The sequence below is a fragment of the Peromyscus maniculatus genome, chromosome 8 (assembly GCF_049852395.1).
Source record: "Peromyscus maniculatus bairdii isolate BWxNUB_F1_BW_parent chromosome 8, HU_Pman_BW_mat_3.1, whole genome shotgun sequence".
NCBI lineage: Eukaryota > Metazoa > Chordata > Mammalia > Rodentia > Cricetidae > Peromyscus > Peromyscus maniculatus.
The window spans coordinates 29047989-29065173 of NC_134859.1; the positions used below are offsets into that span (position 1 = coordinate 29047989).

The 17185-nt window shown below is 43.1% G+C and overlaps 1 protein-coding gene across 9 annotated transcripts in view; it reads left to right on the forward strand.

Moving 5' to 3' along the window:
• The window catches only part of Ebf1 (EBF transcription factor 1), a 389332-nt gene extending 376474 nt beyond the window's left edge, over positions 1-12858 (forward strand). For 4 of the 9 annotated variants that reach the window (XM_042283864.2, XM_042283871.2, XM_042283868.2 and 1 more), the window contains 2 exons: positions 3194-3388; positions 12397-12841. In XM_042283864.2, the coding sequence (XP_042139798.1) occupies positions 3194-3388; positions 12397-12428 (227 nt within the window). In that variant the 3' untranslated portion in view covers positions 12429-12841. Of the gene's footprint in view, positions 1-3193; positions 3389-12396 lie in introns of all 9 variants that reach the window. The other 5 variants (XM_042283867.2, XM_042283869.2, XM_076578194.1 and 2 more) reach the window with 2 other exon arrangements.
• Positions 12859-17185: the final 4327 nt, after the last annotated feature.

Sequence of the window (17185 nt, forward strand, 5' to 3'; positions counted from 1 at the left end):
TGGCAATGGGGCTGCTACCCACCTCTAGTAGTTGCTAATCAGGGTCTTCTGGGTATGTTCATGTCCTCTCCATGCCTCAGCATTCGCATCCTTAAGAAGAGAAACATCTAGACCACACCTTCACCAGTGTTGGGGAATATGGGTAAGAAGGTGTTTGCCAGAATCTGGTCCTCAGTCCTGGCAGAGGAGGGAGGCATTTGGAAATCTAAGTCATTATCCTGATGCTGTGACAATAGACCCCTCATTAAATAATAGAACTTGCTTTCTGATGTTTCTGTTTTCCTTTTTGTACATAAAATACTCTTAAAAGGAAAAAAATCCAAGAGATCCCATAATATATATTTTTTTTCATAAAAATCTGGCAAGAGGACCTCCATACACATAGAATATGAATATTCCTAGGTGCCCTGTTCCTACCTTAAAGAAATTTAGCTTAAAGGATTTTGGGGGCACAACACTTCAATTGTGTCTGAAGAACTCAGCAAGTTGGCATCTTTATATATAAACACGTACATCTAAAGGGCCTCAGCACTCAACAGCATTTTTCACTATAAAACGTCATAGGCTCCATCCCCACAACCTCTTGAGCTCCCTCAAGATGGCCAAGTTCATCTGGAACACTGTGGAGAGTTCTTCAGATGGAGAATATGTGGCTGGATGCATAGATATTTGTTGAGGAACAGGGGTGTGTTGTTAAATGAAAGAATATTCACGAATCTTACCTAGAAACATAGAAAACAATGCTGTCTCCATGCCAAAGTGTGGCTAACAACCTGAAGGTGGACAGATCATCCTGGCCTTGAGTTATTTCTGAAGGAATTCTCTGCTCAGAGTGCACTCCATTTCTTCCCTACTTTATTCATTTAGAATTGGCCATTTGTAGCACATTTAAAATTTGCCTGATAGTCTGCATGTTCCCAGTCAACATTGAGGTCGGTTTCACATTAGGTTTTGATTTATTGAAAGATCTATCCCTCAGCATTCTCCCAGCTACTCAATCAGAAAATGTTTCAATCATGACCTGAAAATTAAAAGGTGGCATTCTTAATTAAATCAATAAGCTAATTGCTATATGGTAGCGATTCAATTTAGGGGCTTTGGTTGTTCACCTTTTCAGACTGTGTGGACTTCCAGTGACTTCTGCCTCAGCTCACATCTGTCAGCCTGAGAGACTTTGAACATTTAATTTCCATTAATTGATTTCCTCGGAGCTCACAAATATAGTATTAAATTCTCAAATAGACCCTCAGATGGGATGGTATTATCTGCATAAATGCAAATAAAACAATAAACACAGAGCCCAGCTGATTTGAATTTTTGCCTCTGTAATATTTAATTATTCATAAACCACTCATGTTGAAAAATTCCGACAGAATAAAAAAAATAAAATAAGACATTCTGCTGGTGAACACACTTTGTGCTATGGCGGCTAGTAACTAATAATGTTGTAACAAATGGCAATACTCCACTATATTTCACCCCTTTCTTGTTAACTGCCCCCCCAAACTCCCCACCTCTAAATACACATAATGATCGCATTTGCCAACGAGATTAATTTCCTTCTTTGGTGAGCCAGCAGGATTTCAAGTCTAAGAATATTTAAAAATCAAACCTCCAGTGCAGGAATTTTGCAATTTAAATGGGTGTTATTATTGAGCGCATTCCCACATTTACAAATCCTAAGAGATGGATAAAAATGCTGGTCTCATTAAAAGGAAAAGTACAGTCTAGTAAATGTTGGGGAGAGCTCTGAGGTGTGGATGAGGCCTCTCCATTCTCCTCCAGGAGGCATTTGGCCCATTTTGACCTATGCTGGCTTGGGCTGGGGACAAAGGGTCATTTCCTTCTGATGGCAATCCTTGCCTATGACTGATTTGATCTCCATATTTACAACTTTCCAAAGCCAAGAGGCCAAGCACTACATCTTATCTGTGGTCCTTCAGCAATTACCTCAACTACTTTCTGAGTTCCAATTCGATTATATGTTTAATTAATTATATGTTTAACAAGAAGTCATAACCCCTGGCCTTATGTTATTCTGTCAATAACAAGATGGGAAAATGTGAAGAATCTTGTGCATTACAAAGCAATATGTGATATTTATTAAGTAATATGAACAACAGAGTCCACAAGAGTATCTAGGATGTGGAGGCAAAGGAAGTGTGTGTATGAAAACATTAGCCTTGACACTGTGGGGGAAGTCTCTGTCTCCTGAGGTAACCACCATTGCCAAAGTGTTCTCAGTGTGTATTATCTGAGTCCCCACTATTGCCAGACAGGATTTGCATAAGTCTCTGAGCCCCTGCTTATCTCACAGACATTTGTGGAAAGCTCCTTGGGAAGGGAGAACCTGGCACCTGAATTTATTGTTGTATGTTTCCCACTGATGTTGCATGTGGCAGTGTTCTTCTTTACTTAGCTTTCTACCTACTGGAGTCTATGTGGTAGTGCATCCAGATCCAGGCCTATCCTTGTACACATTACAACCTCTTGGAGAGAAAGGGGTTTCACACCCCCCCCCCCCCCCCCCGCCGCCCACTGCTTGAGCCTAAAGTCACAGTGCTGGTTTAACCTTCAGTCCCCCTTTTTTCTACATCTCATTCCTTCATGGGTGACCACATCCTCTCAAACCAGCCTCCTCCTGTCCTGTATGTCCCAAGATCCTGTGTTAGAACCTTATTCAAGCCAGAGATGGAAACCTTTCCCTAAAAGCTCTTGGTGAAGTCCTTTCTAGTGTCACTTCTGCCTCCCTAGAGATGGCCGCACTCACCTGGATCCCCTTTGTGCTGTGCCATCCCTGATAAGAAGGGGTTGGGCTTTTGTTTTCTTGCCTGGAAAACTCAAAGGATGGAGACTCTGTGTGTTGCCTCCCTCAACCCCACACACAACAGGCTTCATGTGTTGGGATCAATTGGACTGAATGAAAGGGATCATCCCTGCACCCCTGGAAACTGTCTGTGACACTGATGACTAGTACACTACTGGACATACAACAGACCCCTGGTAAACTCATGAAAGTCACTCACTTGAAGGTAACACAGACTAAGCACCAAATGGTGAATGAAACTGGGCAGGGTCCCAAGAGTGTAGGGAGGGCCTTGTCTATGAATGATCAGAGCAGAACGGCCAGGACAGATCTAGGCAAGCCTCCTCATCTCTGGATGTAATTCTCCTTTCTCACTGTTACTCCCAGTTGTGCCATCCAGCCCCACCATGGCCTCCTCTACAAGCCTCCCCTCCAACTGCAGCAGCTCCTCGGGCATCTTCTCCTTCTCACCAGCCAACATGGTCTCCGCCGTGAAACAGAAGAGTGCATTTGCACCTGTCGTCAGACCCCAGACCTCCCCGCCTCCCACCTGCACCAGCACCAACGGGAACAGCCTGCAAGGTCAGTGCCAGGCCCGTAGCCATGGGACTTTGGCCTCCAGAGGTCTGAAGCACATGTCTCGCTGTTGCTGGGGGGAGGGGGTGGTGAGGGGAGGGTTTTAGCCCTAGACCCATGGGCTTCTCTCTGCCACGACTCTTCTGTTCCTTTGTGTTCATCCTCTGATCCCAGCCACTAGCTCTGCTCCTGCCTCATCTGTGGCAATGTCTGAGACCTCTCTTTCCTGCTCCAGGAACTCTGCTCAGGCTTAGGACCTGCTTGAGAACACTGTAGCCATTAGCTGATGGCACCACTTCTCTCTCCTCCTCCCTCACTCTGTTGTTGCCGCGTCAGACCAGTGCTGTGTGGATGCTATCATGTTCTCCATGGCAGTCTCGCCTGGGATGGGCTTTCCCCCGAAGCAGGTCACTCAGCCTTCTCTTCTCGGTGCTTGGGTCAGGATGAAGCTGTGTGAGGAGGTCACAGGGAAGGGACGGCTGCCTTCCATTCGGAGCCCAAGGTGAAGGCATCATGTACCAGGATAGCAAAGGGCAAAGGCCTCTTGAGAACCACTGGTTCTCCAGAGAGCGGCAACCACTCTTGAGAATATTCTGGTTCATATCAGAGTTGTTCAATCTCCTTCCACTTTACAGCCTGGGGAGTGGCATAACCATCAGATACTGAGCTGACCTGTTTGTTCATGGTGTGTGTGTGTGTGTGGGTCCAACCTAAAATGTGTCTACTTTTTCTCACATTCTTCTTATATGCTTGGCTCTGTGAGTGGTGTGGGTCTCTGGGATCTCATGTGTCTCCCACAGCAGGATGACAACACAGTGCTCACAGCCCCTACCTTACAGATGAGAAAACTCAAGGTGTGAGGTCGACTCCTCCCAGTTAATGTGTGACAATCGCTGGCTTCAAAATCAGGCTAAAAAATTCACTTCTTTCCAGAACCTAACACTTTCCAAGAATGTATCTCAGATTCCTAAGACAGCTTGCAAGGGAAATCAGATCAATAAAATTAGCAACCACTATTTACTGAGCACCAAACAGTATGGCAGGTGCTCTCGTAAGCAAGGAACAAGCTTTATCTGCTTAATCCCTACAATGTCCTGATGAGGTATGGGGGCCATTAGATCACTACAATGCCAGGCGATGGAGCTTAGGGAGGGCGAATACTGGTCACAGACAGCAGGCAGACCTTGGAGGTGGAGGTGAATGAAAGCCCCACAGGAGTTTGTCCTTAATCCTTGCCCTGTACTGCTCACCACAGAGCCTCGCTTCAGTGACCAGCATGTCACTCAGAGAGGTTAACTCTGAAGACCAGAGAATGATTAGAAGGGCAGTGACAGACACACTTAGGATTACCCAGCTCTATCTCTCATGTGGAAGTGTATGCCCCATTTAACATATAGACACATATCATGTTCTGGCTACTTTGTGCTGAAGTGAGCATGCACTGGTCCTCCTAAGACCTTCAGAGTTCAGTACCACCCTCAATGAACAGGTACATTCAGCTTAGTTCACTCAAGGGCACATAGTGATGACATGTTGGAGTCCAGACTGAACCTAAATGGTACAACTCCAGAGCCTAGGTAACCACATCATTGTGCCTCTCCACCTCTGGCAGAACTTTTTAGAACACTCCATAGAACCTGTAAGTGAATTGCTTGGCATAGCCAAGTTAGTGCCTGGAGTAACCTGCCATTACTGGGACATGCACTTATCTGTTCATCATCTTAAAGGAAAGAGGAAAGTATTTTACTCTGGAACTACATCTCAGGCTATGTCCACAAGCTAGGAAATATCCTGCCCCTTCCATTTATGCCAGCTTTACTCTCTATCAACTAAGAATAAATGCCTCCCCTCATTATACCCTCAGCTAGAACAACCATAATTTCATACAGATTTAAGTAATGACGATATATACAGGAGAGGGTAAAGTTATCATTCTTATATTCTTGGCCATGAGCCTGGCCTTTAACAGCTGAGCCTTCTCTCCAGCCCTAAAGGTACCATTCTTAAGCTGACAGTCTCAACTTTGGTTAGTGTCTTAGTTGGGGTTGCCATTGTGTGATGAAACACCTTGACCAAAGCAACTTGGGGAAGAAAGGGTTTATTGGGCTTACACTTCTACATCACTATTCATCATCAAAAGAAGTCAGGACAGAAACTCAAACAGGGCAGGAACCTGGAGGCAGGAGCTGATGCAGAGGCCATGGAGGGGTGCTGCTTACTGGCCTGCTCTTTATGGCTTGTTCAGCCTGTTTTCTTATAGAACCCAGGACCACCAGCCCTTGAGGTAGCACCAACCACAGTGGGTTGGACTCTCCCACATCAATCATTAATTAAGAAATTGCCCTATAGGCTTGCCTACTGCTGGATCTTATGGAGGCCTTTTCTCAATTTGGGTTCCCTCCTCTCAGATTACTCCAGCTTGTATCAAGTTGACATAATACTAGCAAACATAGTTAGGGTTGATATCAGGAACAAAACACAAGGAGGATTGTGATTAACAATAAAGGGGTGTTGAACTTAGAAGGCATGGGGTGTGGCCCAGATATATTCATCTTCCTGGATTTGCTGTACATGACCCTGTCTTTCTTGTCTAGTTGGATGGGTCCCTGGTGGGACATTGTTTCTAGACTTTCCTATAACCCATCCTGTATTTGTTCTCCCAATATTTTCATATGTCAAATAGCCCACACTTTGAAGATGTGACCCCACTACTGGAAATATGAATAGAAAAGTAAAGTCCAATTACCCAAGACCACTTTCCTTAAGCTATTTCTCTGGTGTTCCCCGCTGCCTCTACAGCCTGTACTCATCCAGGGTCACCCTGGAACCTGCACTCTCGCGACCTCTACATACTCTAGCAGGGCAAGGAGAGAACTAGCCATAGGCTAGCTCCACCATTTTCATTGAAGAGCTCTTACATGGCTCTTAGAGTGTCTGCTGGGAAATATTACCTCCTTTCTGACAGTAGCCTTTCAAACACACCGCATCTTTCACTTTTTGATCCTCCTCTTTTTCCTACCGCAAAGGGACCTCAATGGGCTCTGGGGATGGGTCAAGGCTCTTGTCTTTGCTGCCTGCCTCCTCTTCCTGCTCAGCCTTGGGTAGCACATTTCATTTTGACTCACCCAGTTCAGAACTGTGATCACCATTCAGACAGGGCAAGTGATGAAGCAAGAGCTGGTTAAGCAAACTGAGCATATAAATGAGACTAGATGGGACACAGACTGTCCACATCTTTTAAAGACCTACTGCCTCTGACTACCACTGTTAATTTAACACCCTTCTGGTTTGTTAAAGTCTTCTCCTTAACCAACCACCCCTTTGCCAGCAGGAGACAGGCACCGTGGTTGAGTGTGGTCGTGATGATGGAGAGTAAAACCATCAGTGTGGGAGGGCTTGCTTCCAGTCTGGCTTATGCACTGACATAAGACTTCCTCCATATGGCTCTTTTCAGTGGCTGCTTATTTCATCCACTTTGTAGACCTGGAGCTGAGATGGCTTGTCCACAGTCACTCAACTAGCAGATAAGGAAACCTTAGGCTTGAACCTCAAACATTCACTCCACAGTGTTGGGCCTCCAGGTTGCTTTGGCATTTGCCATATTATATTTGAGCCACCAGATTAGGTCCATGAAGAACCAAGGTCTAATAAACTTTGAAATGACCCTGTATTTGGGAAGATACAATACCCGGGTTAGTGAAGCAGATCCACCCAAGAGAGGCTGGCACCCAGCCCTGGACTGCAGAGGCAAGAAGCATGGAGCAGACTCAGACCAGTCCATAGTCAAGTTGCCTTTGAACTGTGCCTCAGATGAAGAGTAACTAGGATTTCAGCCTAGGGAGAGCATTGTTTGGAGCTGAGAAGCACCTGTGTAAGCAATCAAGTCCCTGATGATGTGTTATGGCATCCAGAACGTGGTTCAACCACATGGGGTATCAGTACCAGAAGCAGGTACTGATGAGGCCCTGACCCCTAAGTTCCATGCCTCTTTGTATCTATTTTGTGGTTTACAGAGTCTGTGGTATCTCTCAGGTAATGGGGACTTTTGAAAATTTAAGAAGAAACATTTGGAGGAGAAAGCAACTCTTATCTCAATACTTCTTGGTCCCCAGGAGATGTTTGCTAAAAGAAGTCAGACTATGATGGTCAGATTTAGAAAGTAGTTCTTACTGGGTCGCTATCGAGAGCTATGCCCTTTATAAGGTATTAAAGCTCCGAGACAGCCTGCAGAGAAACAAAAATGACTGTAGATAGCACTCAGTTTCCAGTGGGACGTAGTTTTAAGACCCCTATAGATAACCAAATTTATGGGTGCTCGGGTCTCTTATGTAAATGGTATATAGTGTCTATGAACTTCAAATCATCTGTACTACTTATAATACCTAATACAGGGTACTGCCACATAAATAGCTCTCATACTATAGTTAAGGAAATAATAACAAGAAAAAGGTTTCTACATGTTTAGTATAGTTACAATTTTTTTTGAATTTTTAAAATTTATTTTTAATTGGGCTGATGAGATAGATGTCCCAGTGTGTAAAGTGGCTTTGCTGTGCAAATGTAAGGACCTGAGTTCGGGTCCCAGAACCCATGCAAAATCTGCTTGCGGTTGAACGTGGCCGTGACCCTAGTGTAGGATGAGAGGAACAGATGGAGATGTGTGGGTCCCTGTAGCTTGCTGGCCAGCCAGTCTAGCTAAAACAGCCAGGTGAGAGAGATCCTGTCTCAAAAATATGTCAAAAACAATAGAAGATGTAATTTGGTATTGACCTCTGGTCTACATACCATACCACACCCCCATACTTAGTATAATACTGTTATATACTTATGACTACATGTGACATTCCTATGTGTGTGCATGTGTATCTATGTTACATTGGATATTTGTAAGGAGAGTGAATTCTCTACTAGCTATTTTGAAATATTTGGTTGATTGCTGTCAGTTAGGCTCCTAGTCCTAGTCACCTGTCCACTGTACCCCCTGACCATCTTTTGCCATATTCCCCTCTGGCCCACTTCCCAGCTCTGGCAAACACCACCCTAGTCTCTGCTTCTGTGAGATCAACTCTGTAGCTTCCACGTACATGTACAAGTGAGAAGAGTGGTACTTGTCTTTCTGTGCCGGACTCATTTTGTTTAATGTCCCTCCCCACATAGCTGCTCTGTGATTGGCTGAATATGTGGACACCAAGTCCATGAATGTGCAGAGCCACCCGTCCATTTTGGCTGCTAACTGCATTTGCCTGCAGAGTTATTTTCCATGTCACCAAGGCCAATGAGTACCAGGTGAAACGCTCTGGAAACTGCAGCTGCCATCTGGATTGGCAGATAAAATGTAGAAAAGGCTCCACCCATTCTTATCGAGGTGAAGTCACTGATAACTCTTGACTAGACTCCCAAGTCAGTCTGTCTTTAGAGACCAAAGGCTTCAGTCATCAGCTTTGCTCAGCCCTTTTCTATGGAAACAAAAGTCTTTTCTCCTCTAAAATGGTTGCCCCTAAGAGCTTGAGTCCAAGCAAGGACTTCAGAGTCAGGAGAGAGCTGTCACATGCCATCAAAATGCCCACTGACTAAAACAAAAAGACCAGAGAGATTTTGTAGAAGTAGTAGTCATAGCAACCCCCTCCCCCCATACCTTGTTGACATCCAGGCTTCTTTTGGCCCTAAATACCATGCACCTCAGTACCAACCCTTACAGAACTGTTTTTTTCTTCTATGGACACTTTCAGTTTGTAGAAGATCGTGCCTCACCCCACACCTGATAAGCTCATGATTCTTTTACCTGGGATAGTTCAGGGAAAGATTACATCTCTTTCCTCACTCAACCTCTCCCAGTGCTACAAAGCTTTCCATTTTTTTCTTAGTCTTTATCAAAATGGGGAACCTTTAAGATGGACTATATTGCCTTTCCACACAATAGCTTTGGGGTTCCCCTCAGAAAACACCATCACCCAGCACTGGGGACTATGGCAGAGCCACTATGGTCTGGTGATGATGTCTTGGCACACAGTGTTGGAAATGTGATGGCTCATGGGAATCTGCCCAGGCTCCACATGAGCAAGTCAAGCATACCATCAGCATTTTTGGGACATTCCAAGCCTCTTATCCCATCCCTATCACCCACATCATTCATTTCCAGATTGTAGCACAGATAGAAAAAAATCTTAGACCCAGGGTTGTCATGTAGTCACACAAGGGGGTTTCTTTATAGGAGGGCCTCTTTTGAGGTGCCCAGACTCAGGCTACAAACAGCTAGCATTTTCGTCATGGGAAAATGAAGGGTACAGTAACCCTTTATAAAGACTTGTATGTAAGTATCTGTGGGCCTTGTATGAGGGTAATAGAGCTTGTGTTAGACTTATATTCTGTGAGCTGGCCTACAAGAGGTGGCAGTGTGGGGACAAGCCTTGCCCATCCCATAGGGCTCCTCGAGTATATTTGGTATTAATACCAGCTATTTGCAAATATATATAAGCTGGGCAATCATGTTTGCAGAGAATTTAGAATTATAGACTTTTTCAAAGAATTGAGGAGCCTGGTTGGGCCAGCATGCCAGGACAGTACAGCCCCTCTGCACAAGGCATGCCCTCTGCTACATCCCCTCCATTCCTGCCCAGGGGACTCTGCATACTCCTATGCCAGCTGGTCTCTCATGACTATGAGGTTTATAAGTACCAAACAGAGAAGTGTACCAGCACACCCATGAGCTCGGAGGCAACTTTTAATGAAGCCCTATGAAGAAGCTTAATCTAATCAATCTAACAAATTATTTAAGTAACAAAACACTGTTTAGATTTTCTTTTCTTTTTTTAAATTCAGGCTCTACTGAATAAGAAAAAAACTCAAGGGATATTTTTAGGACCCAGATGATAAGTGTTCCCTGAGTCTATGGGCCAAGACAGCAGGAGGTTTGTCAGCTCTCTGATTCACTTTAGATCACACTGACACTGACTGAGCTGTCCCAGGACAGAGCCTGCCTGCCCTTCCACACAAGGCACACAATATGGATTTCTGTAAAATGGAAGAAAGACTAGCTTCACTGGCCATAGGCTTTATGTTCCTGCTACCTAAAATAAGGGTAGAGGACATGGAGCCTGGATGAAAAGACATTTAGAGATCCAATGTTATACTGGGGGACCCCCTAGCCATCCTTGCTCTTGGGGCTGCAGCATCTGGAACTCTCAAGTTAAGGCTGGGGTTTAAATACTAAGCCCCTAAGTTCAGAGAAATCTAGGGCTCACTCAGCTCTTAAGTAGGCTGCTTTTCCAACTGATCCCAAATCTTGGGTGGGAGGTGGGGGCTTAAGTCGGGCTGCATTTGGCAGAAAATGACTTCCTGTTTCTAAGAAAGAAAGGCTTATGGGGGCTCAGGAAAGGACTCCAGGAGCTTCTGGACTGCAAAAGGCTCTTGCAAAACAACACTTGGATGATTTACGTGTAAATGAATCAGAAACATGTGGATTAAATTTCCTTGCGAATACAGATGGGTTTAAAAATTAACGGAAAAAGTGTTTGGCAAAATACTTTTGGTTTTTTTTTTCTTTTAATTGAATCTAAAATGTCAGGGGTGGGGGTAGGGAAGCAAGAGTAATGCGGGGGACCCATGGCCTGGGCTCTTTCTGTTCGTCTGTGCTGGAGGGTTCCTTTAGTTTTACGCTACACTTTTCCAGACATGATGGTTTAGACAAAGGAAGAGAAAGAGAGCCACTTTGCCCATGCACCAATCATGACTAACAAGAACATTCATTTAAGTTTAGACTTGTCAATAAACAGAAGGGAAAGGCTTTTGCTCTGCACTGTCATTGGCAGCCAAAGATGGCTGTGTCATTGGTTTTAATATAGGCATCTCTCTTGTCTTGGTACATTTCCAAGTTGCCACGCTGTCTTAATTTTCCTACAGTGGCCCCTCTATTTCTCACCCCCTTTATGTTAAGTGTGCCCTATAGAATGGTGTCTGTTTGATATCAGGGAAAATACAGACCAGAGAATTTTAACAGTGCTCCCAAGGTCACCCAGCTAGAGATGACGAAGTGGTAGGTTCACTATCAGAGCTAACCTGCCTTCAGGTTAGACCCTGACTGAGGTTAGACCCAGGCTCCACATTTCTATATCTGATTATATTCAAATTTCCAGTAATTCCTGAGTGCTGCAGTTGACTGCATGGTCTGGCCAAGGAGGCTGAGAGTCAGGAAGACAATTAACCATCTCAGAACAACATATTAGAAGTAGGCATGCAATAGGCAGAATTTCCTAAACACTGCTATGTAGCTCCTAACTCCAAACCCTCTGAAAGAATTTGGGTTGACCTGAGACAGGTCTTGCTTTCATAGGCAACAATTTTTCTAGGGCTTATGCTCAGATCATTCCAGAAATCCCGAGAGAAGACACAGTAGAAAAGGTAGTCTACAATTTTAGGCAAATTTGTTCTCTCCTCCAACTCCATGCTTCCTCCGGACTTCATTTTCCAAGTGAACAATGCCTGCTGAAGCTGGCATACCCTTTTCCAGCTTGAGCTGGAGGGAAGGCCCTCAGATGGTTATTCTGTGGCTTAATTTTCATGCTAATACAGAACATAAGGGGAGACTGTAGAAACCGTTGGCAGTTACAGCAGGCCATTTCTTTATTTCATATTTTGGATGTGACGGGCAGGAAGGCAGAATGACAAACTGAAAATTCTCACTATTTTTGGCAAAGTCTGAGGCTGCAACTTTCCCCATGGTATTCAAGCGATGCAACTTTCCAGTTATGTCTTAAAATTGAAATCAGATTTGGGGAAATGTTTAGGATACTCTGTGCTGTTAGAGATATATACACATGCTGATAAAATTTCCCAATAAGGTATATGTCTATTTTGTGACAGAATTCATTCCTGAGAAGATGCAAGCATGTCCTGTTAATAATCAATCAACATTGTCATGTGTGGGTTGTTTTTATTGTCTCCCCCCACATCCCGCCACTGTTCCTGGTGAAATATTTGGGTGCAAAACCATTGACTTCTGTCTTTTCTTTTCATAGCGATATCTGGCATGATTGTTCCTCCCATGTGAAAGAATTGCCTTGAAGAATTTTATTAATGAAGAGGTTGGATTCTGCTACGAAAGTAATCTGAGTCCCAGAGCGGAACTTTAAACTCAGGCCTTTTTAAGAGGAATCACACAATAACTGCGGATTTTTAAACAAAATCACCGACCTTGCAAATACTGAAATTGGAAAGGGGGTCTGCCAGAGCAGGGTGTTGGTTAAACTTGTACCCCCAAGTATCCGGGGGATATATTTATTCTGTATTGATAAAAGCAAACCCACCGTTTCTTTTTCTTTTTTTTTAAAGCTTAACTCTGCAATCATTTGTCTTTTATAAATCATAAAGCTACACACAAGGGCCACTATAAATAAGACTCCATGTTTTAATTTATGATGTTTTTAAAGCTGTGTAAGGGGAGAATGGAGTGGTGGTATTTACAAAAAAGCTAAAAGATTAAAAAAAAAAAAAAGAAAACAGAGAAAAAAGTTAAAAAAAAAAAAAAAGCTTGTATGGGACAGAATAGGAATGCCAGTTAGATTTTTTAGAGAACTAAGGGTCGGCTTTTGCGCCTTAAAGCATATCAATGGTAGATAGCTCAGACAGTGCATTTTCAGTATCTAACTTCACATGCCATCCCTTAGCAGTTCTGCAAGCTTCTTTCTCTCTTTTGTATGGTTGTCTTAAGTAACTGTGTAAATAACCGCAGCCTGGAAGTTACCAAGCGACATCCATGATCACATTTTCCCTTGTACTCAGAAAATCCAGTGCCTCTAGACAGATTGTTTAAAAAAATAAAAAAAGAAAGAAAGAAAGAAAAAAAAAAGCAAAACAAAACAAAACAAAACAATCCCTGCATCTTTTAACCCAATCTCATTCTTTTACTTATGCCAACTTCTTCCGAAGCCAGTGGCCTCTGAGAGTGGAGAGTGGAGAGGGCATGCACTGAGTGCGAAACTCCTTCAAGACTTCATGGAACAGGGTCCAGGCACAGAATTCCACATATGCCCTGCAGGTTACCCAGCTGAGATCTTACCACCATCAAGAGATGAGATCGCTTACTCCTGCTAGAATCCTAAATGCTAACTCTATATCCAGGCTCAAAAAAAATAAATAAATAAACACAAAACAAAAAAAACAAAAAACCGCAGACAAAGCCACGTGACAAAGCAGGCGAGTAGGCAGGCTGTTCCGGTTGCTGAACCACACAGGGGCCTGTCCCAGCAAGACCCTGGTGTGGTTGTTCAAGTTATACATTCAATCAACAGGTAAAAAGAGCTTTGGGGTTCAGAGTGAAAGGAAATTGGGGGAGAGGAAAAGAAGGGGGAGGCCTTGAACTCAGCTTTCTGTGGGAATTTTTGCTTTCAACTGGGAAGTGTTCTTAAAAGAAAGAATCCATAACAAAGATCCAGCCAGGGAGGCTCTGAGGGGACACAGGCCTGGGCCTGGCTGGCTTCTTTGACCTTCTGTTTCTGTATGTAGTTATAAATACTGTAGATTTTTTTGTGATTTTTTTTTGCCAAAGTTGTTGTTTTATTTATACATTTTAATGTCTGAAGATGGTTTTCAAGCTCACAAAAAATGATTTTACTGCGTATTTTGCAAAGAAATAAAAAGCGCACTACCTTTAGCTCGCACATACTTGCAAAGTTAACTCAAAGGCTTTGTGTTTGTTTGTTTTCATGGGGATTTTGTAAAATATCCATATAAATAATGTATTTATCTTTGGAATTTGTACATTGCTTTTCTCTCCTCCCACCCCCTAGCCCCAGTTTATTTTTTTTGTGTGTGTGTTTGCTTTGTGAACAGTGCATATAGTTTGGTCACCTATGGTTGTATTGGCTGTTTCAATGTGATTTCTAAACAATTCATTTATAGGTATTTTTAGTATTGTTTCAAACCATGCTTCAATTTTTTTTTATTTCCACCCAAAAGCCATTGTCTATTTTTGTATTATTTGTAAGTTAAGAAGTTTTTTCCAATATATGGCAAAAAAAAATAGTAGCGTATTATTCTTGTAGTATTTAGTTCTGTAGATTTAAAAATAATGTATCCTTTGCTTTGGAAGCATACAAAAAATGCTGTTTTACTCTATTAATATGCATGGAATCTCTCCCTTTGGAGTGACGCATTTTGTGCATTAAATTTGGGGGAGAAACTTCATAGAGATCAATGAACATACTTTCTTTCTTAAGTCTGCTTGTATATTCTCTGTCTTTCACATAAATATAAACCAGCAGATTGGATGCCTTAACAATGCAAATCATATCCATTTCACCTGTACATTGTAATGTGCACCCCAACTGTCAGTCATCACTCACATTTAAGAAAAAAAAAGAAAAAGAAGAAAAAAAAACAAAGAAATTGAAAAGCACAAAAGAACTGTTTTGTTACTTTAAGACAATGTTACTTTTTCTAGTAGAGCAAGTGATCATTTACAAGATGCTGCAACTGTGCATGCCCCGTATGGATTTCAATGGTTTTCACTAGACTGTCAGAGTGCGGATTTTTATGGGTTGGGGAGGGCAGGGGAGGGAAGCTGGGAGGTTGGTAAGGGAGGGGAGGGAGGAAAGCTGATTTTTCATGGTGAGAAATAATAATAATGACGACTGATGATAATAATAATAATAATAAAAAGAAACTGGAAAAATATAAGCAAGGTTTAGCATTGCTTCTCCGTACTCAGAAAGGTTGTCTGAATTCGTGTGGTAAGCGCTGGCCTGAAGATGACTAAGGTCTAAAGCCATATTTTGTCTGGTGAGCCAGACGAGAGTCTGCAAAGGAACGAGCAGTGAGCCGGTAAGATGTCCGGCTCAGACCCTGACAAAAGACGCCACTAATCTGTTAGCCATGTGCCATGGTGAGAACTTTACTGGAAAGCCCAAAGAGCCTTTAAAAAGAAAATGTGTATCATTTGCGTTTTGTTGTTTATGTTTGATTAGATGATGGAGAAGCATTCTGGTTCTAGGAACCATTTTCTTCTACACAAAATGTTGTTTTCAAGTTCCTTTAAGACATAGCCCCCCTAAATACAGAATATGGCTTTAAGAAGAAGATGGAGTAGAGAGTTCAATTCAGAGTTCAGTTTTGGGGGAAGAGCCCTGCCTCTGGATGACTGGATATGCACATATGCCATGCCCGGCCTCACAATGTAGGATGCAGCTTCATGAACTCATCTCTCAATCTACTAACCTTTCACCTTCTTATCCAAACTTTTTCAATAGACACACACTGTACAGTTCAATTGTTAGAGCACTTAACTACTGTAGAGATTGTTATAATTTTCTTTTTCTTTCTTTTTTCTTTCTTTTTGCAAAAAAAAAAAAAAAAATCAAGCTGTAAAAACGTTTCAACTTTCACAATATTTAATTAAAGTTACTTCCTGTCTGTGATGGCAGTTCCTAGTGGCGTATTCATTTCTCGATGGTAGAGGAGTCAAAGCTTGATGAACTGCAAAAGACCTGGGTTTGCTATTATTCAGGCCAGTGTTGACACCCAGAGAGAACTAGCTCGGCCTGGGACACCCACTTCCTTTCTGTGTAGGCCCTCAGGGATTTGCTAATTTGGAATGCAAATCGAACACACACAGCGTATTGCTGCCCTCTGCTGGCATGATCCAGGTGTGCACGTGCCCGTGCAGGCCCACCGAGGAGCCAAGGACCCCCAGTCCTGTTATCAGTGAACAGTGCGATATCCCCCATTATAGGAGCTGACTTGGGCATCCAGGAACTGGTCATTCTAGAACACCATCCTCCGCGCTGGAAGTCTGAGCTAAACTCTTCCTATGCATCTGCTAATTAATCCCAGTGAGCCTTCTGGCCAATTAATTATGTGCCCTGGCTTGCTGATGAGGCATGTGTGACTAGAGAACCTATATATTTTTTTTAAACTTGATGTGGATAATAGGCTTTTTTCCCCCTTGGTGGACAAAGCCACATCTGTCTGGAGTCAAACTTTATAGGGATGCAGTAGGTGTGCAAACGTCACAGGCACCGAGAAGGTGCGCACACACATGGGATTGTGTCACTTCAGGTCCTGTCTTGATCATTGTCTCTCCATTGTTCTTCACGTGCCTTTACTAATTTTGCAATGACTGGACACGATAAGGTTAATGATGCTTACAAAATGCCTGGACCAACAGAAACTCCACGGCCAGAGCTAATAGGGTGTCCCATAAGCACCAGCACATTCATTTGTGGCAGGCACTGCGGCCGCACTGCTCTGAAATATAGCCCAAGGTAAGGTTCTGCAAGACTATCCTGTGTAAGCCAGTATGTATAGAAACAATCGGCCTATCTTCAACAGAGAATCCTGCCTGGTCAGTGTGGCCATTCACTATCTGTTTTTGACATTCTGTATCAGGTGCAGAAGATAAAAATTGAACCAAAGGTTCAGGATGTCTTCAGCATGCACACAATGTCAGAAAAGAGAAATCACTTCCAAGTCATCCTTGTCTACAAGGCTTAGACAACAAGAGGCAGACATAAGCCAGAGCTCCACCGGGTAAAAACAGATAACCACACTCTGAATTACTGGCTTAGCATTTGCTAAGGCCTGCCTCTTGACAGCATTCATTCATTCATTCATTCATTCATTCATTCATTCACTCATTGATTGGTTCCTTTAAACCTCAAGCACTTGCCATGCCAATGACATCAGATGAGGAGTGATCTTTCCATTAGTAAGGACACTGACATTGTTTCCATTCTTGGAGCTTACAATGCAATAGGAAAAATTGTCAGAGAGCGCTCCCACCCCACACTACCTAACAATGGTAATGCAGGG